Genomic DNA, 26,804 nt, shown 5'->3' on the forward strand with positions numbered 1-26,804 from the left:
AGTCATGCCTCGCCACGCTTCAAACCAATCAACCTCATTGACTCAAATTTTGTGTATAGAGCACACTTCTGGCAGAACATAATTCAGTTTTTCCTTCAGGTTTTTTTTTACATTTTCTTCAATGTTGCAAGCTAGCATAGGCAACAATTCTCTGCAAAATAGTCCTACCCGGTCGGAAAAGATGACGCATATAACAACAAGCAACCATCTCTGTCTAGGTTCAATCCGAGCCAGATCGACTAATCTAAAATTCTCCAGACCTCCAAAGGAGGCATGAGAACAACATGATTTGGAGGTACGGCTACGCAAGACTAATATAGCCTAGACACTGACCTAGCTTGAGAACTTGGATTCCTGAGAATTGACAATTGAAAAGAAAGTAGCTTGTAAAACCAGTGCAAAGCGTCCAAAAGCAAAATGATAGGAAACGCTGCAGACTTTTTTCCCCCTGCCTGCATCATATGGGCAATTCTTCCTACATGTTTCTTTATCTAAGCAAAACAAACAAGATATGACATCTGGGCCTAACCCTGAGCAAGCAAGTCTGCTCCGACTATCAGATCGCCCATGTCTGTCTCGGGAGACAAAAATAACAACGGTGGAAAAGGGGTGTGCTTTATCGTTTGCGGTGGGACCAAGCCATTGGTGCGTGCTCGCTTTGTCACCTTTGCACAGCCCTCCTCTCAGCTGACTCCTAATCTCAGGTGAAGTGCATATTAAAGACCTCAGAGGCGTCTAGTCTAGACGAGCCGTGTCATAAACACAGGCTTTCCTTGAATTATTGAACCTCCTGGTAAGGCTGAGAGGCGGCTCAGACTGCCTGAGCCCAGACACCACCTGGCACAGCCCACGCCAGCTAGCCTCTGAGACGGGCTTCCTCACACAGAGGCAGCCTCCTGGAGGGCAGGGTATGGAGGACAGACATAGAGAGCAGAGCACTACTTTCAATGTCCTTTATTCACAGCTGAACACGCTCTACTATAGACAACTAGTTAATCAATGAATAACAGCTGGGGTGTGAATAAGGTGAATCTAAGGCCTGTTCCTTGGGGACACCACACAGAGAGCAGGAGACACTATTAAATAGGGTCTAGCAAGTCTACTGTACTACCGCGCCGAGGGAAGACAAATGATGCAAACATTGACAGGGGAGGGAGGTTGTGGGGCATGTTGAGGCAGGGAGGAGGACATCCCATCAGCAATCATCTTCACCGCAGTGGGGGCTCACTCACCGCGACTCAGTCTTGATGAAATTGACATGGCCGATGATGCACTTTGTCAGAGCCTCGCTGTGCACTATATCAACGTGACGTGATACCTGAGTGTTTTGACAGGCCGGCATCGAAAACGCTTTGTTGTGGAGTGCAGATACTAAAGATGGGTCTTTTTTTCATCTTTGCAAAGGTTTGAAATGATTCTGCAGTCTCTCCCCATCGCTTTTATCGGTCAATCTCACAGGTTGTCTTTGTAAAAAAAAATCAAAGGCATGAAGCATGTTAGGCATGATGGCATGAGATTAACACAGTGGCAGACTGGCCCCCCGCGGAGCCACGGGGGAGCTGAGAGACTGATGTAGGCCTGGAGAAAGAGGGAACGGTGAAAAACAAGACCGACGTTACAAACAGACATCGACGAAGCACGACAACGAACCGTCTGATCTCTCCAGCCTCCGACACACATTCATTTGACAGAACATTGGTCGCTATCTCACCTAGACGACGAACCCAATTTAACAGTTCTCCCTGTTAAATGTTTACCTTTAATGTGTATTCAAATTGCTGGGGGTGGAAGACTTCGAAGTCACAGAAATATGTCTTCATTTGAACTGTTCTCCTTGTTGAATGTTGATCTTTTATGCCTATTAAAATTAGCGGGGACGGCAGACTTCTAAGTCACAGTAGTATGTCTTAATTCTCAATATATCATTAGCCTCCAAACCCTCTCTTCTCTCAGTTTCATCTGAACATAATTGCCTTCTATTTTGGTAGAGCCATCATTTGTCAACGGCATATGTTGGCGTGGTGATTTACTCAACAATGACTCAGTCGCTCTGATGACAGCTACGGCTGCCATGGGGTAAACAACATGTATTTCACATACAGTTTCATTGTGCCAAACCAACGGACACAACCATGCTTAGGTTGCTGAAAAGGCTCACCAGACAGCTAGGTTTTCTCTCTCTTTGGGGGCGAGATGCTTAACAACCATGAAGCGAGGCATGGCAGGCAGGATTAACAAGGGACGGGGAGTTTTGAGAAGAAAAAAAAAAAAAAAAAAAAAAACTTTTCTAAAACATTCGACCATGACCGTGTGCTGAACTTCAATGTCTGCTGCGCAACAGCGGACAGAAAACCACAAAGCAGGCAAGAGCCATTTGCAAATGGTGGGGCGAGGTTTGAATGGAGTTCACAGATGAATGTATTAATAGCGCTGAGGGAGTTCAGCTTGAGGGGAAGATGAGAGTGAAAGGAGACTGAATTACTGATGAAATAATGTTTTACCGATAAAAAACCAAGCCTGACTCACTATCCTCATCAATACTTCTACAGCGCCTCAAGAGGACGACAACATGAAATGCCAAAATACAAAATACTTGAGATACAATCTCAAGCATCCATCTTTTCAGATTTTCCCATTCGCAAACAATCAAAACAAACCATCTACCTGTATGAAATCTATTCTGTGGCCATGATGACGGCCAAATGCATGGGGCCAAATGTGGTGTGTGTGTGTGTGCATGTGTGTGTGTGTTGTGTGTGTATGTGTGTGTGTTTTTCCGTGTCTGTGTGTGTGTTTTTTCGTGCGTGCGTGTGTGCGTGCTGGCTGGCTAGACAGCTGTAGGAACCAGACAGGCCGTTCTGCCTCATGCAGTCCCCAAACAGCTGAGAGGGCATGTCTACACTGGCTGCAGTGCACACATTATGGGCATTGACCCAACGACAGCTAGCAGTGGATGTTCACAGCACCACTAGGCCTGCATACTCCGGTTAGACATAACAGTGAGATTGTGTCGAGCTGATAAACTAGTGGCTCCATTGCTAGCATTCTGAAGAGATGGATAAGATATTTAGCAAAACAGAAATCTTGATTAATTTGGAGAAGGCCAAATGAGGGTTCTGATCTTATGATAGACTACTCTTCCAAGCCTTTGCCTTTAGCCTGAATCCCTCTGCAGGTGAGCCAGATTAATCTGTTAAAACAACTGGGAGTAGTGGGGGTTAACGGCTAAGCACTGCCTGGCACAGAGACACTGACCTATATTAATTATTCACACAGGATCTTGATGCTGTTCAGCAGAACCCATCATCACTTGCCAAGAACATGTTTGCTATGGACTACACAGCATAGGCAGACAGGTGGAGTCTTGAGTCTTTTACCAATGGAGACCACAGCTCCTAGTGGAAAACTGAGCTCCCTTCCAAAGCTGACAGGCTGCATCTGCTCATGTAACGCTCATCAGCTAATGTGTTGAAAAACCCAACAATTGTAAACACTATGCCTAATCATACCCATGTGTCCACAAACTGCCCAAAGATACAACAATTAATTGTCACTGTTAAACATGGTCAGTCGAAGTATGTTTAGGTAACATGGTACGGAATTTACCAGGTATTCACTTAAAAACTAAGATACATGTAAAATGGTTATTACACAGTAATAACCTATGAATAACTTTTTCCCTTCCTTTAAAAAAATTAATACATGTTTTAATCTCTTTAATCTTTCATTAATAACAACAAGCACCTAGGCCTAATTTGCTTGCCTTTTTTTAATTTTTTGAAGTAAGCATCAGACGGTATGATCCACTGTCCACCTCATCATTTCCTTGAAAAAAGACATACTAGGTAAATACCGGTGAAAACAGTACCGTAACATAAAGTGCTACCTATCTGTGACACCAATGTCTGGTGGAACCATTTCCAAAATGTTGTTGGGGGATGGGGCTGCAGAGCAGACCAGAGCAGACAGCTCTCTCCACTGCTCTCTCTCTCCTAGACAAAAGACAAGCCCCGTTCACTGATTGGGGTCAGCTGGTGAGGGAGGTAGACAGTGCAGTCTGGGGAGAGGGTTAAAACTCAGACACCCCTCTGAATCACTAATGAAGAAGATAGATTCTGGGGGTTTTGACTCCCAGAGACATCCTATATCACTCCAGGGTATACTCCTAGCATTATGGTGGTACGAAGAATATCATACCCATGTTTTATCTTCCTTGTACGGGGCACAATGAGAAATCACACATCTCAGTATATCTGCAATCTCTCATCTTGCTTTGATGTAATCCCTCCAATTTCCTGTAATAAGTAGAAATCCAGAGCAAGCCCTTGTTAGAAAGCAACAGCCGTAGTGACATGAGCTCGGGAGATTAAACAGTCTGATGTGGGGTCAATGGGGTCCAAAAAGGGGCACTCGTATACTGTGTTGACTCATAGAAATCCGATTACCAAAAATCCGCCCATCATATGTCCGCTTCGAATTTGAGTTCTGCGCGCAGCACAACACAACAACCTTTTCAATTTTCATTTCAATAAACATAATACTCTGCTTTGTTTCCCGTGGGGAGAAATTGTGCGGCAGCAAAAAAACTGCCGTAACATTACAACATGGCAACCGACCAGCAGTCTATTTGTTTGAATACTGGGAAAACTCATAAAAGCAGGTCAGTGTGTGCACTGTCTGTCACCGCAACACATTCATTGACTTTTATGTCACATCAGTGTACAAGAAACGTAAGGCATGCAGCAGACCCAGACAGTGCGGTTGATTCATTCAGCAGCCTTTACATCTCAGACAGTGAGAGTAAATAGCTGTTGACCGAGACAGCAGACACCCCCCCCCCCACCCCCTCCGTCCCCAGTGTCTGACTGATGGCCTGTCCCACACACACACACACACACTGGGACTACAAATCTACACAGGTCCCAGGGGCATTTTGGGAACCGGGGGAGGGGGGTGGCAATGGGGGAGACGATCCTAGACACAAAGGGAGCCCCAGTCAGTCGGTGGGTCGGTGTAGGAGCTCAGGCTGGCTGGAGCAGAGTATGGCTCTGCAGAGTGACCATGGCCCGGCTGGGACGAGAGGACGTGAGGGTTGATCTCTCCCCTGTGCCTCCTGTACTCCAGGAGTCCCCTAAAACAAGGAGCTCTTTCTTAACCCCCTGTCGTTCTCCAAATGCTTGCTGAAACAACCCCGCAGCTCAGAGAAGCATAAAACTGAACAAGGCTCCATTGAGAGGCACTAACCAATGTGGAAATTCCCTGTGAAATTAATTACAGTAGCACTGAAAAGCAAGGAAATCTAAAAAAGCTGCAATTTCGTGGTTTGACTCCATCAGTCTAGTTTGTAATGAATGTCTTGCAGTTGCAGATTCATTATAATACATCACTTATAGACTCTCTAAGCCCCAACTGCACCTCAGCACAAACACAAACACAAACAAACAACAAAGAAAGCTGGGCTCTTGGCTTGGAACCTGAGCAAATATTGGCTTGTGAGTGTGGGGGTCAACAAGTGTGTTAGGAGTGCCCGGGCAGTTGACTCTACCACCTACACACCAAAATAGTTATGCTCAAATATTTGGACACCTACATCTATATATAAATCTACATTTCATGAATGCAATAATAAACAAGAGTGAGGATGCCGTGATGACTGGTGAACAGCAGAGTACAACACCATATAAAATAGAGATTGATACAGGATTAAAACAATGACTGCCCTGCTACGATAGGAAATATTTCAACTCCTACAGAGAGAAAAGACTGCCTCCCACATAGGCAAACATTTCTATGGGCTTCCGAGCAGGAGTCTGTATGTCATCAGTTGCTAAGGGTAAATGGATCTGCCTCTAATATGGCTCCACTTTTATTCTCTCGTCATCCAGGCTAGCTCTCATCCAGACAGAGGCACAAAACAAAACAAGTGTGTAGACAGGGGATGCTTGAAAACTAGGTCACACAACAACAACAACAAAAAAATACCCAATTCAAAATAAAAAGCCCAATATGATCTAATTAGGCTATCCTCTGTTCCCCACAGTGTGCCCTTTCCTGGCAGGACACAGAGCACAGGAAAAACAAATGGGGGAAGAGCGAGCCAATAAGATCAGACACTGACAGTGGTGCTTTTGGTTACATTGTGGCGTCAGTTCATCCATGCTCAACTGCCAAATCTAAATCTAATATCCTGTCTCCACCTCACGTTGCTTGGGCTGGCTCTTGCCCCAATGGAAATTACACATCAGACTGTAATTCTGTCTGTCTGAGTGCATCTAGCCTGCACAGTCAGAACATCTGCAATGAATTCAGCATAACTGTCTGCTGATGAAACCTCTACTCTAGTCTGCTGGCTCTCTCACTTGATCTTCAAAACATGTCGTTAGAGCATTCCAGTTTAACAACTTTAGTGGCAACATCTTTGCTCTACACAGCAACAACTTTACCCAGTGAACTCCCTGTTAATATAACATCATGTGATTGTGGCAACATAACAAAATGCAATAGATAGCTTAGCATACTAGATAACATTTTGGATACAATACTTCAACTGTTACAACCCTTTGCTGCCGCTGTAAAATCTACAGTGCGTCAATCATTCAACGCCAATAAAAACGACTGACTAACAGACGCACCAACCAAAGGCGGCTTGACTTTTTACATTTCACAATAACGCTATGTAAAGTAAAACTAAAAGTCTACATCAACACATTATAGGTTAATTTCCTGACATAGTAACTCTAAATGAACACTATCCGAAGACAAATACGCGTCATCGTTTACATAAGCGCAATTCATGCATGAAATTAAACAGCACAGCAGTACAGTAAATAGTTCCCACGTCTTTCACGGGTCACAGCATTTCACCACAATACTTACATATCTCCATCCCCTGGGGCTGGGAACCACCGGTGCAGTTGCAGGAGCAAATGACATTGGAGGAGTTGTCGGGGCTGCCCAGGACCGTTAGGTTTTGCATGGGGCTTGGGAAACGGTGAAACCGGGGAAGAGCCGTTGCGATAGGCCCCTCAAATAAACTTCCAGCAGCTCGCGATGAGTCTGCCTCTCTAGTCCGTGTTCACATATTATTTTCACGCCATGATCGTCGTCTACCGGTTCAGATAGAAAGTTGGAGTGATCAATTCTCAGATTCTATCGAGCCTTACCATTTCCTCATACTATCGCATTGTCTAGCCTTGTTCTCTTCCCTCTCGCCTTCATTGGGGAAAACTCTCCGTTCCGAATGTAGGCAGGCTCACCAAACTATGGCCCACCCCCAAAAAAGGCAGCGATTCCGCTCTAGCCAGACGCCCGGGGGGAGGGGGGACAGGGGGCTTGGGGGGGCCGACTCAGAGCAGACTGGTAGTGACAATGGATGGGCTGAGAGAGGGGCTGGTCTAACATTTGTGGGTGGGAGCGGTTAGAGTTACACACTCATTAGTGCCAGCCACAACCAATCAAGACGGTCTTTGAAGAAGCTAACCTTGAGGTGACCCCGTAGTCTTGCGGTTCTTGAGCACATGTGCAGGACCCCTCCTGTCCCAGCCGTCTACAGTCTATAAATAACTCGGCAGTAAAACAGTGTAGGGAGAGGAAGACTTTAGTTGCCAGCCCGGGACATATGGGGTTGGCCTCTTATGCCTGCAGTGTAAGTATCCCAAAAGTATCAACAATGTTATAAAGTACCACACCTTTTCTAACACAACAAAAATACAAATGCACATTTTACACCTGTATGTTTGTATGAAGCATCAAGTTACCAAACAATCCATTACCTCAGCTTTGACAAATCCACCTTAAACGACTGTAGACTTACTTTAATTGAAGGTACAAATAATTAAAGAGGCATGATCAATGCAGACATTCAACAAGATCCTTTCCGAGACACAAGGTTAGCCGGGAGCAACATGCATCACCAGAAATACCCCAATCAGTCACTGTTTCATCAGAGACCCCCTGTCTGGACCAATAATTTAGTACCCATGGGAGCAGGATGACTCCACTTCCAGACCAGACAGCAGACAGATAAATACTACCCACCACTGAATACCAAATGCACTCTAGTCTGCACCTACCATCCCCCCTGCAGTAGCAGAAGCAGACTGGTGTGTGTGTGTGTGTGTGTCTCTCTCTCTCTCTCTCTCTCTCTCTGTGTGTGTGTGTGTCTGCGTGTGCGTTTGTGTGTGTTTCTTTTCCACAACAGGGAGGTAGGAGGTAAACTAAGGGTTTCGTTGTTTTACTGACCCTTTCATAAAATAGTCCATTCATACAGTAGAAGTATAATGAAAACACTTTTTCATTAGGAGAGACAACTGTGACATTAAAACTCCCTCTTCTAATTTAGTGGGCAGTCCATTGACATTCCACTCCAATTTAACAAAAGTACATTCTGTTCATTACCTTCCACTGCCAAACATCTAAAATGATCTAAGTGGATTTGCTTGCTAGCTTCAAAGTCCATAAAATGTCCATAAAAATATGTTTAGAGTGCTGCATCTCAGTGTGAGTTGTTGAAGAGCAGCCTGATCCATAGCTCCATCTAGTGCCCAAGTTAGGATGAGGGCAGGCAGGTTCCACAGATGCATGCCAAACATGGATATGAATGTAAAATATTCTTCTCTTCTCTACTCACTCAGGAAGCCAAATCCTGCTTCTGGGAATGAATTAGGCTTTGAATCAATTATAACCTCTTCAAAAGAAACCACTGAGAACACAGAGAGAGGAATACAACTGGTGTAATACAAACTAGGAATCCTGTTCAAGTGTACTTTCAAGTTGGTTTATTCTTGCTCTTTTGTAAAACATACAAGTTTAGGGAGTGCTGTCGTTGGAAATGTGCGCTTTTAGCACAATTCATTGGCATGAATTGTACTCTATTTGTGAATGGTTCAACACAGCATTTTCAGGCTTAGGATCTCTTCAGTTAGGATACTGTTACTGAGAACAAAACTATGTTGTGGCTTGTGTAGAATAAATGTGAAACGAAACCCCTGCGACAATAGGATACCGTTACTGTTGTGACCAAGTAAACAACTGTGCTGAAATCTGAAGAATAAAAAGTGTGCTGGATTGATTGAGTCATTTACCTCTTTGTAAGAACAGAGACCAAATGCAGAAGCTACAGACTACCGGCAGTACATAAATCCTCAAATGTGCCCGGTATCTGACAAGAATGCAGTTTGACAACATTAAGCCTACATTCCAAACAATACACACATAAAAAAACAAAGACATAAAACAACTTCAACATAAAGACGAGCCGGGATACAGAGTTAGTACTGTTAGCTCAACTATTACTGTTAGCTTTACAAGTCATTTGTGAACAGCGAAGCAGGCTGACAACACATATGTTCAAAGTGCTGTGCACTGTGTTCAATAAAAGATGTGCATGCCGGTACGTATGTGCTTCCTTCCTTCCTTCCTGCCCTTGTCTAGCCGTGTCATCCTGTTCTTACAGGTGCTAGCTAGCTCCATCCCCCCCACCCCCCACCCCCCACCCCCCCCTGTCATTTCTGTCCAGGCTGCCGCAGGCACCACTGCAGTGACACCTCTCACCAAAAAGGGGGGCTAGTGTCTGTCTGTGTGTGTGTGTGTGTTTGTGTGTGTGTGTGTGAGAGAGTGTGTGTGTGTGAGAGAGTGTGTGTGTGTGAGAGAGAGAGAGAGAGAGAGTGTGTGTGTGTGTGTGCATGTGCGCGTGCGTGCGTGCGTGTGCGTGCGTGTGTGTGTGTGTGTATGTGTTTCTGCGTGTGTGTCTGTGTCTGGGTGGGGGGTGGGGTGTTAGTCATTTGTGGGTGGAGAGAGGTAGGAGACGCCTGCGGAACAGCGATGCGGCGCAGAGAGCACATAATCACCAGGTATTGAGCTTTTCACCCCTGCGGGCCTGCTGAGCATTGTAATGGGCTGTCTGCCCAGGAGGATGAGGTAATGTCTAGGTTTTAATGCCAATCTCCTGGACTGGCAAGACTCTGTGGGTACACAGGCTCATGGGAAGGCACGAAGGGCAGTGCAGCAGCCGTCACAATACTGATAAGGGCTCAGACAATCATCGCTGCCATCATAAGACTGTTGATTGCGTTAGAATTACGTTAATGAGCCTCACGTGCCTGTTATGTGGACTACACACACGCGCACACACACGCACGCACGCACGCACGCGCGCACACACACACACACACACACACACACACACACACACACACACACACACACACACACACACACACACACACACACACACACACACACACAGTATTGTCATCTCTACATAGAGACAGAGAGAGCTTCACCAGCGACGGTTTGCCCTTGGCAGGGTCAATACTTCTCTAAAGAGTCCTACAGGTCAGACAACCATTATTACTGGCTGACTAACTTATTATAGACACAGGCTTGTTCCAATCCCAATAGTTCCTGAACACTTCCCTTCTCCAAACAGTTTTACCAGTGACCTAACTCTATAAATACAGGAGATTTCATGCCATATTGTAGATACTGTAGATACTGTTAATAGTCATTTGCCAGAAGGGCATAAAATGCAATGTCATTTTTATTTTTTTATTTTTTTAAAGCTTTTAATTTAAATTAATCTTGACAATGACTGCTATGATGATATTAGAGACAAAATAGCAGAGAGGGGATAAAGAACAGATGGAGCGACCTGTGAACATGTTGCTGCACCCCACCCCTACGCGCCTTCCTAACAGGGATGGGGCAGAACAGCACTCTCCACGACAGCTTGTAACAACAGAGCTCACCGCTGAGGTGCTTAAAAAAAAAGGTAAACTGCACAGTGCATCAACTCCTCCTCCTCTCTGTACACTCCGGTACTAAAATGCTTCTAAAAGCCATTTCCTTTTATCAGTATGAGTTCAAATAGTAATGAGTGGCTTCCATTTTCCCACCTCCTATTTTCAGGAGTGAACTTCTGTTGAAATGTCTGTGTGTTGTCTGCCCGGCGACATCCAATGTGAGGCGAGTCCACTGGGTCTGATTGGCCTGTGGGCCTGTGCAGGTGGAGGACTGCCGCTGAGCTGAGGAGGAGCAGTACTGACTGTGTCTGTCTGTCTGGGTACAGAGTATCCCTCCCTCTCCTCGTCTGTCTGCTCTCTCTCTCCCTCTACTCTTCTACCTCCCTCCCTCCTCTCTCTCTCCTTTTCTCCTCATCTCTCTTTCTCTCTCTCACTCTTTTCCTCTCTCCATCTCGTCTCCCCGTTTCTCTTCCTCTCCCGTCTCCCCGTGCTCTCTCTGTCCCCCTCTCCCTCCCTCCTGCCCTCTCTCCTCTTCCACTCCCTCTCTTCCTCTCCCCCTCCCTTCTTCTCCCTCTCTCTCTCCTCCCCCTCTGTCTCTCTCCCTCTAGCCTCCCTCCCTCTGTCTCTCCTCCTCTCTCTGTCTCTCCTCCTTTCCCTCCCTCCTCTCTGCCTCCCTTTCTCTTCTTCTCCCTCTCTCTCTCTCTCTCTCTCTCTCCCTCCCTCTCTCTCTCTCTCCAGCACCAGGCTCAGAGCAGCAGGCAGATTGGCCACATCGACAGCCTGAGAGAATGGGTCGTTGTACTCCACAGCAGTGGAAAAACAACAAGCCGGCCTTGTGTCCTTACTCCAGCGAGCACAGAGAGCCGTAATGTTAACGTTCTCTCGCCACATTAATTACCGGGGCAGCGGGGGCTCACTAGTGTGGCCAGCTCCCCGCCATTTTCAGCATGGGCTCTGCAATATTTAATAAACCTGTCACAGGCACCCTCTGCAGCTCGCCACACACAACGGAAGACAGACCCCGCAACCAGGAAGCCAGGATAATAACCAGTGTTTCCGTAAATCAGAAAATAAATCAAATAAATCCAAAAGAAAAAAGAAAAAAAAAGAACAAGAACAAGAATGACTCAAAAACTAAATGTAGAAAAAATGACAGCCAGTCCCCTGTTTCAGAGGTGGGACTACAGTATTAGGTCAGGCATAACACAATCAAACAGTACATCTTTCAAACTGGACTTTATGTGATATAAAAGGCAATATTTAAGCAGAAAGTTAGGTAGAACAGTATTTCTCACAGACATTATTTGAGGGGAATTTTGCTGCTCTCCAAGGGCCTAAGGTTATCTTAACAGCCTACTGTATGAACACTAAATACTGTAACAATTTTTTGCGCAAATCTCCCATTAACTGCAATGTGCACTGCAAATCTCATATTAGCATTATTCCGCACGAAAATCCCTCCTAACTAAAAGGGAGGGAACATCATAGAACTTGAATTCAATTGAAGTAAATGAAATGGTACAGTACTGCTGCATCAATGTAGACGGGACAAAAGCAGACTTGAGACATGAACAAGGGGAACGGGAGAAAGACCGTAAAAAAAGCTGTGAGAGAAAGAAAGGGGGTACTGCATTCTCTAATGTTGAATAGGGAGGCTGGCAACGTCCTCACACAAAGGACGTGACTGACAGCCAATCTGCACTGTGACATGTGCTGCTGTGTGTCAGGTGGTTATGTTTTCATTTGAACAGGGCTTTGCTGGGTAGGGTGCATGATGGGATTATGGTAGCACTTGTAACGAGGCCAGCCTGTTTGAACCCTCCAACACAGTGACAATCTGAGGATTAAGGTATCATCATCACTCTCTGAACACATCAGCAGTCAGTCAGACACAAATAAACTGATTTGGGCCATACAATACCCCCGCCCACCCCCCACCCACCCGCTGTCCACCCCCCCCCCCACACACACACCCCCACCCTCCCTCTACCGCCACCCCCCACTGCGGTGGTCCTAAGCCCACCCAGAGGTACCGGCACCATCCAATGCAGTGAGATGTCTCCTAAAATTGTTTTCTCTTCAATCACCTTCAAGCCAGTTTGTCATGCAAATTCGCCCGCTTCCCCCTTTTGTGGCGTGACAGATTAGTCGCGTCTCTCGATTTATCTTCCTAATCCCCGCGGAGGCCGTGGGTTTCTCCCTGTCTATCCTCTCCCCTGTCCGGTCAGGGGGAGTCAACAGTCTGAGTGTGTAAGGCCAGCTAATGAATACCGCCCCCTCAGGAAGAGGCCATCATGTAAGCTGTTCATCATGGGGCACTGTGGGGAGCTGGACTGGGCCGTTCCAGTCTCCGGTCTCCAGCATCAAGACCCCTGATCTTAGGGGGGCGTCCATGGGAGGACCAGCGGTCCGTGTATGCCTGCCTGACTGACTCACTATGGCTACACTGACCACTACTGAGTCACCTTCTCTCTCTATCCCCCCCCCCCCCCCCTCTCTCTCTTTTCTCTCTCTCCCTCTGTCTCTCTCTCCCTCCCTCCTTCCACCACTTTTCCTCTGGCCATGATTACTCATCCCGGGTGACACAGGTTCAACAGCAGCATCAGCAGCATTTCTCCCTGGCTGTGTGGTGTTTTGTCTCTGCATGGTGTAAGTCAGCTCTGCGGTCACTGCGAAGCATTGGTGGAGAGAAGGACCAGACAGCAGCCATCACAACACCAGGAGCAGCGTCTGTGTCTGTGAGCTGTTCTACAGCATCACTAAACTGGTGCTACTGCTGCTGCTGTGGCCATGACTCAAAACGGCACTGCAGCAAGACTGATAGAACTACAGCACAGTACAGCTCAACATAACCGGAGCGCTCGCCACGTCCACTGTAACGCTGACCACAGCAGTACTGCAGTTGTCTCCACACATAGTTCCATATCATCAAATAACTGGAGCTGTTGTAGCCAACTGTGGTGCAGTTTGTTCAGTTCTGTCTCCATCTCCATCTCTAACACGGAGCTGAAGAGGGCTGCAGTGCAGACGTAAATAGACTGCAGCAGCAGCAGCAGCAGCAGCAGCAGACACAGGGGTCAGGTCTGACCCAGAATGGAGGCTGCAGTCTGGGTCGCTCGGGTCTGGGATGTCGCACCTGGACGCTGGCACGCAACGTTGGCTCAAGTCTTTTTGAAAAGTGCAGCCACCGTCCAGAGGTACAGCCTGGCCTGCCTCCAACTGTTGTCGCCGCCGGCAGACAACATCGTCTTTGTTTAACACCCTGCTCTTTCTTGTAGAGGTAGAACTATTTTTTTTCATGACTACGAAATGTGGGATGAATAAATGACTGCATAATTCAATCAGGACGGAACCTGGCAAATATGCGGCGCTGGAATATTCAACACAATACGTTTAGATTTAGATTTAGGTGGGTAGCTGTGACATATTGGACATGCCTCAGTGAAATCCTCTTTGCCACTGTGCTGGGTGGCCACATTGTCTTTGCATAAAAGTGCTTGTTTTTTTTGTGTGTTTTTTTTAAAGCCTGCCTTCCCCAAAAAGAGGTGCTTAGTTGGGAGATATGTGTGCAGGCAGCCTGTGTGGGAGTAACAATGACCTACTTTTAAAACCCACAAACACAACCACCAGAAGCGCACAAGAGAATGTATCACGCACTGTCTTTATCAAATCTGCCTGTGACACAGACTCTAGTCTGCCCTACTTCCTGCTGGGGGGGGGGGGTGGGGTGGGTGGGAGGGATGGGATGGGATGGGAGGGAGGGAGGGATGGAGGGATGGATGGGAGGAAGAGAGGGAGGGAGGGGGAGGGAGGGATGGATAGATGGATGGATGTGATGGATGGATGGGAGGGATGGATGGATGGGAGGGAGGGATAGGAGGGAGGGATGGGAGGGGAGGGATGGAAGGGGAGGGATGGGAGGGGATGGAGAGATGGAAGGGGATGGTAGCGTTTGTGGCAGTCATGCTGCAGTCACAGGGCTGGGAGGCAGAGAGAGGCAGAGAGAGGCAGAGAGAGGCAGAGAGAGGCAGAGCCCCTGCTGTCTGAACGGAGAAGGGAAGGGACCAGGACGACGAGCAGCAGCAGAACAAACAGGCAGCGGAGGCTGACATGGGCTGTGTTCAGTAGGCACCAAGTCAGGGGGAAAAACCTCCTGAAATGGAGTGAATGGGCTAGGTAGGCTAGCCTTCAATGCGGATTTGTCTAAAAAACCCCACCGATTTTTAGTTTTTTCCCTTTTAAGGGTCACTAGGATCCCTATAATCTGGGTGCAGTGACTTGTCCATGTGGCTTAGAAACAGCCCCCATGAAGCCCTGCTCTGGTCATTTCCTGTCTCTCTCCCCTGCATGGTTTTGCGCAGCGCTGAAGTCTCCTATAAAAGGCAGTTCCTAATTCTTCTAACCCCCCCCAAAAAAAGGGAAAGGAGAGAAGAAAAAAAAAAAAGAGAGAGAAAAAAGGTCTGTGATGTCCTTGCTGACCGTCTAGCTACTATGCTTTTTATAACCTCCCAGGCCTTCTGCAACGTTCCCATAGAGACCGCTGCTGGCACATCTCCCTGTGTGTGACTGCTCCAAGAGGAGCGCCGGTCGCACCACTCACTTCCCCTCTCAGCATCTCTCTCTCTCTCTCCCTCCTCTCCCTCCTCCTCCTCCTCCTCCTCCTTCTTTCTACTGCATTATTCCACTTCAATTTGATTCACCACCAAAAAAAAAACAAGCCATATTTGAGAGAGAGCATTTTTCATTCAAATAATAAGACCCATTTTCTTTCATTTGTCTTCACAATTGGCATTTCCACCACAAGTTCCGCTGCCTGTGATTTCCCTGATACAGGTCTGCCTTTCCTCCACCACGGTATTTAATAGCCTTTTATTGCCCTGAGGAGACAGACAATTGCTTACCTCTATGCTTCACAATGCAAACCATTTTTCACGTTAACAGAAATGCAAAAATGTTGACTTAGTTTTCTTGCACAGCCTCGGATCCATTAGCTGGTTTTAGTAATGCTATTTATTTAGTAATTCCCATGACAAGGACAGCAGGCAAACATTGTGATTGCGATAGTTCAGATCTGTGGGGTAGCGTGACAGACAGGGGGGGTAGAGTGTGTGTTGTTTACCCACTGCAGGTTGCTCTGCTGTGTCTGTCTCTCAGGTGTGCCAGCATTTTGCCCTCCAACCACGGAGCAAAGCTCTGTCTCAGCACTCTTTCAATACTCATCAGCACTTTGGCTTTCCCTCCACAGCTGCTCCCACTGTCACTCCCCCCCCCCCCCCCACCCCCTACCCCCCCTCCTTGTCTCCCACTCACATCTGGACCATAAAGAGCGCATGATGGCGTCCCACAGACCATGATGATTAGAGTCAGGCTCCTCTCCACCGGCTCTGTCTCTCACCGCAGACGCCATGCAGGTAGTCCCCTCCGCCACCGCCGCCGCTGCCACGGCCGTCACAGAGGAGCGTCCCTCTGGGAACACCAACAACAAACAAACAAGCCGCTCTGTCTCTCAACGTAGACGACACGCAGACAGTTCCCTCTGCCATCGCCGTCACAGAGGTGTGTCCCTCTGGAAACACCAACAAACAAAGCGAAATGTCTGATTTGAAGATGGCTTTGAATGTCTTTGACAAGCCAGTAGGAGCGGGGCTGTCTGGGAGGATTTGGGATGAACAGCTGACAGTGTTTAAAATCTATTGGAACATTAACAAATAACACCCCAGGCAACACATCTTGATCAATATTTGAAGGCCTTCATTTTCAGTTAACTCAGATCAAACTTTGTGCTGGTTTTTTGAATAGACAGGTCTGAAACTTGTCATAAAGCAGACAGACACTATTGGATGCTTTTCAATTGGTTTGGTGCGTTGTCTCTCTACAGGTAAAGGAATTGTACATGAACAATCCCACAGGCCCCATTGAAATAGTATGATGAATACCCTTAATAGTAGATAGTGAAATTGTGAAAGCAGATCTTAGAACATGGGGTGGCTATACAAAATGGCTTTTCAGATTTTCTTCTTTCTTACAATCTAATCGGCCAGCCATGGCCTTCAGTCCACATTGCTTTTGAAATGTTTGATAGTGTATTGTGGTATGAAGTGTAGCACTATAACATTCCATCATATTGATCTGGGTGACATGACGCATTTATCAATGTACACAATGTACACAATGAATGAAATATGAGTATTTTAGTGTGTGTCTGTGTCAGATAAATCGAGGCTATAACTAATATGCATGCCACTATCATCCTCACTAACAATACAATTACAACAGACTGCAATCAAATGCCTCAATCTACCTTTGAATAGGAGTGACGGCAGTGGACAGTGTTGAGAATTAATGAAGGCTTAATTGCAGAATAATACAGAATATCGTATGCCTTTGACGTTAGGGTGAGAAATCCAATTTCACAAGAAATCAAATTTCAAACCTGCTCACGGTGGCAATAACCCTCACAAAATCGATTCATACAGTACATGCCAAGAATACAGACGCAAGCTACCAGGTGAATCATATCATGTTTGTCTGGGTTTTAAGACCATTTGTGGTGTCTTATTGCAAAATGCAAGAGTTCACAATTTCTCCTTGAAACAAAGATCTGTGAGAGCCAGATGGAATACTAATGTGAGCTTGAGGCAAATGAAATAACTTTGAAGAGGGCACAACAACTCTGTCCACTAAACTAAAGTAAAAGGAGCTCCTGTAACACGTCAAGTCTACCATCTCCCAGCCTCTTCTCCAGTGAGCCGAGGCTACATCTGACTCAGTTTTTTTTGGGACATTCTTATCCTTTTAATTATGATGACAAATGGTATTTACGAGGTAGGAGATGGGTGTGTGTGTGTGTGTGTGTGTGTGCGTGCGTGCGTGCGTGCGTGTGTGCGGTGGTGGTGGTGAATTCGTAAGCACTCCAGCCTGCAGTTGTGTCCGGTTCAGTTCAACACAAGCAGCAGTATAATTATAGCATGGTGCTCCTTTTAACTCCTTCTAGCCTGTAATTAGTGCCAAACAGCCAGCTTGAAGCACTCACGCACCACAGACCTCTCAAAGGACGAGCTACCACACCACAACCTCAAACTCCAACCTAGGCACACACTCATTAGGTTGTTTTTTTATCCATTTTCGTCCATGAATCTATCCAGACGTTGGTTGTTTGTGACACTGAATGAACATCTAATATCACAGGGGTTAGGCTTCGTCGCCCCGCCTTTTCCGAAGACCCACCAGACCATTTATTTCCGCCAAAGTGCCGTGACTTCACACCAGAGTGCATTGTAGCTCAGCCGAGCGGGGCACAGCATGTATGACAAATGAGACGTCCCACTGGGGGCTCACCGCTGGTTGCAAAAACATGGCAACGCGGCACAGTATCATCACAGCCGCTGCCAAAAAAAGCCCAGAGCCGAGCGAAGGGGCCTATTTATAGGGCTGGGGGGGTTGGGGGGGGGGGTGGTAGTGCATTTGCATAGCGGGCAGACATTTTTAGCATCCTAAGTGTTTACTGTGTGTGTGTGTGTGTGTGTGTGTGTGTACATCCCAGGCAGCGATGGTGGGTAGAGAGAAAGATGACATTGTGTGGTGGCAGTGTCTGCAGGGACCCACTCTCCATGACAATGTGACAGCAGAGGATGGGGAGGGAAACGTGCCACCGTGGAGGCCTGCTCTCCTGGGGGCCGCCAAAGGTGTCAGACTGTTATAATTATCACTCTGCCTCCACAGAAAATAAGGCCTGCTCTGCGCGCAGGCCCACACACACACACACACACACACGCACGCACACACGTACGCACGCACACATGCGCACGCACACACATGCACATGCACGCACACACACACACACACACACACACACACAGACACAGACACACACACACACACACCGTCAGAGGACGAGATCTAGATGGCACCTCGCCTACAGACACACATACACCACTCACCATTCTCTGACTGCTAAAATGTGCTTGTCCTTCACTGGTCCACACTTCAAGTAAGTATTCAAAAGGGAATGGATGTCTCTTTCACTCTCAATCTATTCAATCTTAGGACATTTCCATCTCACGCAGCATTATGGTAAATATGCAGTATACAGTATAGGCAAATGTTAGAATAACAGAGTCACCCTTCACCGAAATACATTATACAGTACTAAGCTGATAAAAAAAATTGCTGTCACTCAAAAAATCTAATTCTAAGGGCAGCACAAATGCACAAAATAATAAATATAGGCTACTTCATAGCTGTTGACTGGCCACCCAGATCTTTCAAAATGGGCATCTGACCCAGAGTGATAGATGAGCCTATTCATGAACTGTACCTTCCATTCAATCCTCACCATTCAATCCACTCCCTAACAATTCCAAAGAAAAATGGTGCAACTTCAAACAGACAACCTCCAACACTGAAACACATTTTCCACAGTGTGTAAGTGTGTGTGAGTGTGTGTGTGTGTGTGAGAGAGAGAGAGAGAGAGAGAGAGAGAGAAAGGGGAGAGGGGGGCCTACTTGTTTTTCACCGTGTTTTGTTTTGGTCTCTTCTCTCTCTCTCTCTCTTTTAATAAATGCACAATCCAGTCTTGAGAAATGCTGTCTTAAGACGACTCCATTTACTCCCGGGGCTTCATTTGGGCCGCTCTTTCAGGGCAGCGAATGAAAGCGAGGGAGGAGAGCTGTCAATTCCCCACATTTAATGGCCCCAGCTGCATCATTACCTTGCACACACACTGGGGGGAAATGTATTGAGTAGAAAGATGAGGAGGGAGGGTTGGAGGCTGATAGAACGTCTAACTACATCCTACAAGGCGTATTGCTGAACAAAACATTAAAAGAGAATAAAGAGAGAGAGGCCTATAGACCTCCAGCTTGGCTGTACAGCAGCAGCTTGAGTGATTAACAGTCCTATAAGTCCTGCCTCGGAGCTGTTGTCAGGTGAGCCCCTGCTCGGGCCACATTACCAATGTTCTGGTGACAGGAAGCCAATGGCCAGTGACATGGCCCTCTCTCTCTCTCGCTGAGCCCGTGACTGAAAAGAAGTGGCAAATAGGACGACGTGTGTGGGAGATGCATCACACAGGAACACACACACACACACACACACACACACACACAGGCGGAGACACACACACACGGGCGAAGACACACACACGCACGCACGCACGCACGCACACGCACACACAGACACACAGAGACACACAGAGACACGCAGAGACACGCAGAGACACACAGAGACACACAGAGTGACACACAGAGACAAGGATGGGGACATTTAAAAGATCAGACACTCTTTTAAAAGATCAGAGACCCTTTTAAAAAGTGACATTCGTCTGTGACAACCATCAATATCCACGAGACACGGGGGGAAAGCAAGTTGAAAGTGCCGTGAATACAAAAACTGTTCAACAAAGTTGTCAACAATATACATTCTGCCAATTGCGCCAACAGCAGCAGTCCCTCTGCTATTGGAATGCCAACAACCCAACCGACGCCTCAGACGGTGTCTAGAGTCGTTCAGATTTGCATCCAATTTTGTGCTTTTTTTCCCCAAACGCGATGAAGAATTTTCACTTATCTTTCCCTTCCATCAGTCACCCCCTTCGCTCTTTCCATCAACTCAATCCATCCATCTCTTGTCTCAGCCTCACTCAATGTGGTGCATGCTGCATACTTACTGGGTGGCGTCAGTTTGGAAAATGAGCCTCATTTGCATAACATACTGCTCTCCGCACTCAGTAAACACAGCAAGGAGGAGAGAAGGAGCTCATATAAATTCATTATGGAAATCCCAAGCTCAAACAAATTGACAGCAGGGTATTACACCCCGAGAGGACCCCAAATCAAAGAGTGAAACTATCATCTCCACTCACCCTTGACCTTGACCCTTGACCTGAGTGTGCCCATTCTGTGCGGTGTGACCAAACCAGCTAGTCAGAAGGAGGTGCTACAGGTGACCACGAGACAGAGATTACCCTCTATCTCTTTCGGGGCTGTCCTGGGACATCACAGAGCGTCATTGTCTGGGACATCAGAGCGGTCGCTGCTGATTGAGATGCTAACCGCTAACTGAGTCCAGCTGCTGTCAGTTTTAATTGGCCCGGCGCTTTACAGGACTGCGTCGTTCATCTCTGACCTGGGCGCCCATGGAAAACTATTAAACATGCTTCAAAGCGTGCCGCGAGCCCCTGGCAGCTCAGGCTTCAGAGACGACGGGGTCTGAAAGCTTTCACTTGAAGAGCGGAGAGGAGAGGAGAGGAGGAGGGGGAAAAAAAAGACAGGGAGAAAGAGAAGAAAAAAAAAACCTCATCATGTTTATTCAATCCCTCTCAGATTGTCTACTTAAAATAATCCCTTAAACACATGGAAATAAGACTCTCCTGAAAGCAGAGCGAAACTGGACAACAGGCACCCTGATCTGCATATCAATGTGCGCCCCCCCCCCCCCCCCCATGCTCCAGCCGAGAGAGCAGCGCAGCCAACAGCGTCCCGAAGCTCAGGGCTCGGGGCTCAGCCTAACCCCCTACTGCACCTCCCCTAGCCAGCCCCGGCAGAGGCGGGGGGGGGGGGGGGGGGGACCCGCCCTCCATTTAAAGGGGCGCCCTCGGGTGCCGAGGTCACCACCCTCTGGAGATGACAGGGTTTGGGCCAAAGAGAACCCATGTCTAAGCCCAATGGTACTATTCAATTAGACCGTCCGGCACATTCATTTTCTGCTTAATCGACCCCAAAGTCACACTAGAAAACATTCCTACACCAGCTAACACCAGGCCCATAATTGATCCTAGCAGGCCTCGAGATTTCAAGCTAATTACCCTCCTGGTGACCAAACATGGGGTTTGGGTCCAATGCGAAAACTCTTAATCCATCTTTAGAGAGCTTTCTTGAGGTTTTGTCGGGCGATGAGATTAAGTGATGAAAAAAGGGAGGTTGAGAGAGCCTCAGGAAACCATGATTGACAAATGATTTCAGATGCTTCACAACTGGTCGGGAGAGTTAGGGTCGTAGGAACAACAGAAACCAAGATAACACAGTCCACACAGAGAACATCAAGATACAGGCTACCCATTGAAATAGATCAAATAAAGCTTACAGTAGATAAACATCTTACATTTGATTCTGAGCATATAGCCAATGGTGGTTATCTGCCAAATTGAATATCAATTTGCAACATAACATAGACTGTATCTGGCCATGTGGGCCTTGTAAATTGTTTAGGATAATATCTTTGCTCTTCAGAACATAAAAAGGACACATTTAATGGATAAGACACAAACCAAAACCATAAAAAAACACTTTATTCGAAACTTCAATTTAAAAATCCGAAAATGGAAAATGGATTTAGGTCCAAACCAGCTGGTATTACAGCATCACCACTAGCTATGGGGGCTGCAGTCAATTAGTTTCCATGTGAAGTGAGCAGAAAGGGCATTGAGGGGGTTGGGTGGGTGGGGGGTGACCGTGGGAACTCAAGTCAAACTAGGTCGGCTCTGAGGTCTCCTAGAGCTGTTTGACTTTGGTCACAGTGCCTGATCCTCTAATTCTCCAACCATACTGTCAACAAAAATTGAAAAAAGAATTGAAAAAAGAAATACTGGCAAAACGGTCAGTGTTTTCCTGACCTTTTTCATGATAGACAAGTGCAACACATCATAACTTCTCAATCATTCTGAGTACTGACAAAGACAATCGGCTCCATTTAGCTTCAGAGATAACACTCTTGACTTGCAATTCCTTTTTCACCTTCTTTGAGCAGAACCTGGTGCTCGACATGACAGGTGCTGCTGAAAAACATCAAAACCCACCAACCGATAAACACAATGAATATCTTAAGAAGGCAGTGGACTAGATGGTCAATAAAAACTCTCCCCAGCTGTATATGAATCTATGCAAGACAGACCAGGCAGCACCAGAACCAGTCACAGGCCTGTAGACATATCCTAGTAGGCCTCATCTACAATCAATCCATAAAGCCAGCTATCGATTAAATCATCACTTCCTGTCTCTTCCTCGCGCTTCAGTGCAACCTAACAAGGCGAGAGAGACAAAATGGCAGAAGCCATGCCCTTTGATCTGTGATGAAGTAGAGCTGGACCAGGAGTCCTGCTGGACGCATTGATTGCCACTTGGTCCAGGGGGCAGGGGCCACAGACCTGACTTCCCTGCTACTTAAGCCAGCGTCTCATTGTTTGTCCTGGGAGAGCGCCGCTTCACTCAGGCGCACAGTGTCTAGACAGTATTCATGATCCATCTGTCTGGCACAGGCACAGCCGGGAAGATGGCAAACTCGATTAGAATTGAAACATTTCCTCTGCCTCTGTCTCTCTCTCTCTCTCTCTCTCTCTCTCTCTCTCTGTCTATGTCTGTCTACTCTCTGCCACCCATCCACCTCTCTCTCTCTCTCTCTCTCTCTCTCTTTCTCTCTCACTCTCTCTCACTCTCTCTGACACTTCCTGTCCTTATCCTACCATCCTCTCTCTCTATCTCTACTTTTCTATCCCCGTTCCATCTCTCTCTACCACCTTTTCTCTCTCCATTTCTCTCTATCATTCTCTCTCTCCTTTCTCGCCTGCCCTCTACTCTCTCCCCCCCCTCCCCTCCTCCCCCCCCCCCCTCTGTCTTTCAGCCTCCACAGCCAGGGTGCAAAAATGTGTTCCAGCACTGAAAATTACAATCATTGTACAGCTTTCTCATAATGGCAGCAGCAGACACTTTCATTAACATTCGCTCTAGACAGCTAAATATTTTAAGTGCCCGGCCCTGGATGAGATCCACTAGAAATTAGTGCCCAAAACGAGAGCCCATTCAGAACAGCAGGGGAGAGAGGGGAGACGTACACTGAAAAATGAAGCAAGCAATCCCCCCCAAAACACTGCACATTGCTCAGAGCAGGCTAGAGGAGGTGAAGGGTGTGGATGGAGTGGAACTGAAGGAGGACGTGGAGGGGCACGGAGTGAGGCAGACACAGGAATGAAAGTGCTGCATGCTGCTGTAAAGTTGTTGTTTTTTTCTCTCTCTTTCCCCTAAAAGTTCTTGAAACAAAAAGCTCCTGCACATCAAAGCGCTCTGGCAGTCAGCCACCGCATCCGATTGGTGTCCTTCACCCTCCCATTGATCCTCAGAGCCTGGAAGAGCGCTCTCATCTGGGTCCCTGGCTATATCTCAGGGGTGGGTCTTTTTTTAGGACGACAGAGTACTGTACTGCAATGAAACAGCAAAGATACTGTAAGACCGCTATGAGAACGTTTGGGTTTCTGTTTGATTGTAAGTGCTTATGTTCTAGACCGAAGATTCATAAGCAGTGGAAAAGATGTCCGACCTTTCAGAGTGCTGCGTCAGGCTAGGGAGGCTAGGGAGGGTGTGTCTGAAGACCAGGGTTGGTGGTAATGCATGTCAAAGTCAGACGTTAAAGTTATAATATTGCTTTTTGCATTGTAGCGAGTAATATAACAGCTACTGGTCAAATCTGAGTCATAATATTACAATTACTGATGAAAGAAATATGTAGTTACTTTTGTTCTCATTCCCTTCCTATTCCAGTTATTGATTCATTATTAGTCCCTCTCTGTTGGTGCCCCAGATTCTAATTGTTTTTGTCCTCTCGCCTGGTTCCTGTTTACACACACGCCCTGCTATTAACTGCTTAAGTGAGGGAGATGAAAAATGGTAAAAGCGTCTAAAACATTGACTTTCTCAGTGTGGAAGTACTCCCATTACTTTGATTTGACAGGACAAAATGACAAGGATATAACTGTGTAGGTAACGTTGACATGGTTTATATTGAGTGAGGAATGCGTAACGTTTTGGGGTGTAACACAAAAGTAATATAACGAATAGTGTGACTAATTACTTTTCCCAAGAAGTAATAAGTTAAGTAATTCATTATTAGTAAGTAACCAGTAGGGTTTTTAAAGAGAGAAACAGCATGATAGGGGTGCTGGCCAGCCAGTGAAGGAAAGGGGGGGCGACAGGGATATGTGGATGATGGGAGGTGAAGCCAGGGAGGGAGGTGACCAGTCACCATCACCAGTAGTGAGGAGGAGCCGAGGTTTTCCAGCCGAGGCTGCCTGTGGCTGTGTTGGAGTGTGAGAGAGGCGTGTGGACAAAGAGCATTGGAGGCTGGTAGGAGGTAGAAATCGGAGGACGGGCTCATTGTAATGCATTGAACGGAATGAGGAATGGTATCAACCACGTGTGTTTGATGCCATTCCTCATTCCATTGCATGCATTACAGTGACGCGTTTGATGACTTTCCTTATTCCATTTCATGCATTACAATGAGCCCAGCCTCTAGATTTCTGCCTCCGCCAGCCTGCCCTGACAGACAGTAACACATAGACCCCCCCCCCTTGGGGCTACTTACAGTTGAAGATGCCAGGAGGAGGGTGCTGGGTCACCACTGGGCAGTTCTCCTCATCGCTGTTGTCCCCACAGTTGTTCAGCTGATTGCAAATTAATGAGCCAAGACGCAAGCAATTGCCATTGGTGCACAGGAATTTGCACTCTGTGGGAGGAGAGAGGAAGATAGAGAGACCGTTTTGAGCACATGTATTATGTAAAATGTGGCAGCCACCATGTTACATACATTATAAAGGTGATCATTTTTGCACCCCTATTACCATGTACTCATCCCTCCAAATACGTGAGGGGAATTGGTTACCTGTGAGCATAGGGAAATATTCATGTATTCAATTCTGAGAGAAATGGGGTCATGAGGCAGCATCCATTAAAAATAACAAATAAAATCATTTCTAAAAGGCTTTTGATGTGCGTGTCTGAGCTGTGATGTGCTGCTATGGATATTCAGAAAACACTTTTGCCCCAAATATTAATTCGCTGGATGAAAAAAAAAACTCAACAAAAAAAAAACTTGTGAGGAACCTAAAATTAAAAAAAGATATGCAACCAACAAAATGGAGAAGAAAAAAACCACCCAGGGGAAAGACTTCACTTTAATCACAGTAATAGAAAACAACACCAATATTTGCATTTGTATTTATTTGAAGGACATCCAAGCAAGCCCAGGCGTATAAGGTGCATGGTTTGATGTTGCCAATCCCTCCACAATGGTGGGTACAGATCTACTGCTCCTCAATGACTGTACATTACTATCAATGACAAGGAAACAAAATGTGTGCTACAGTTGGTCTGGGTCGAAGAGGCTTATAATGAACAGGTGCTCTGTGTGCCAGGAGAGTTCAACGACACAGATTAAGCCTAGTCCTGGATTAAAATACACTTTCAACTGAGATTCCCCTGGACTAGGTGTATATAGGTCTGTGAAACCAGCCTTTAAGGTTACCTCCAGGTAAGGGCTCTTATAAAGGGGTATTTGTGGGACACCTGATGCCCAGTGACAGGTGATATCTGGGGGCAGCACGCTCCGCTGACCGTGGTCTCCTGTCAGGCAGACTTCCTGTCCGTGATGGAGGAAGTAAGGCTCACAGGGCAGACATGGGCTCAGACAGAGAGTGCCTGCAGTAATACAGCTATCCTTAACAACTGCCCCCTGCGATCAATAGCTTCTGCATGAAGAAGTATGAATACATTTGCTTGATAATGCTTATAGGGTAAGCTACATATATATCATCATGCCTCCTGAACATTGTCATTTAGTGTTATTGCTTACAGCTTTTCTATGGAGCACTATCTACCGAGCTCTGTGTCTGGTAAACAAATGGCTGCACAGAGACGTGGAGAGGGGAGGAATACCGGAGTAAATAAATACCGGCATGAAATACTTGATACTTGATCCTTGAAATACACACACGCACACGCCCACGCACACGCACGCACACACACACACACACACACACACACAAAAACAAACAAACAAACAAAAACACCTCTAAAGCCTTCCTGTTGATCATCCCTCTGATCAGCCCAATTTCTGGTCGTCTACCAGGGACCGAATGACATTGCACATTTTCTTTTCCTAACCCCACAACAAGAACAGCTTGTACTTCACTTGTCTAGACAGTGAGGGGGAAAAAAAAGAAACAGAGATCCGATTCAAAGAACAAACCAGCATGACCATTCTTTGTAAAAGCGCCCGTTCCCCTTCTTGTGAGTG

At 46.7% G+C, this 26,804-nt stretch overlaps 1 protein-coding gene across 2 annotated transcripts in view; it reads right to left on the reverse strand.

Moving 5' to 3' along the window:
* Positions 1-26,804, reverse strand: part of LOC310811090 (low-density lipoprotein receptor class A domain-containing protein 4-like) — a 44,829-nt gene that overhangs the window by 10,046 nt on the left and 7,979 nt on the right. Inside the window, exon 2 of one of the 2 annotated variants that reach the window (XM_083679113.1) lies at positions 25,095-25,235. In XM_083679113.1, coding sequence (XP_083535239.1) covers positions 25,095-25,235 — 141 coding nt within the window. Of the gene's footprint in view, positions 1-6,876; positions 7,186-25,094; positions 25,236-26,804 lie in introns of those variants that run through there. The other variant, XM_083679114.1, reaches the window with a different exon arrangement.

Source organism: Argentina silus, assembly GCF_951799395.1.
Source record: "Argentina silus genome assembly, chromosome: 10".
NCBI lineage: Eukaryota > Metazoa > Chordata > Actinopteri > Argentiniformes > Argentinidae > Argentina > Argentina silus.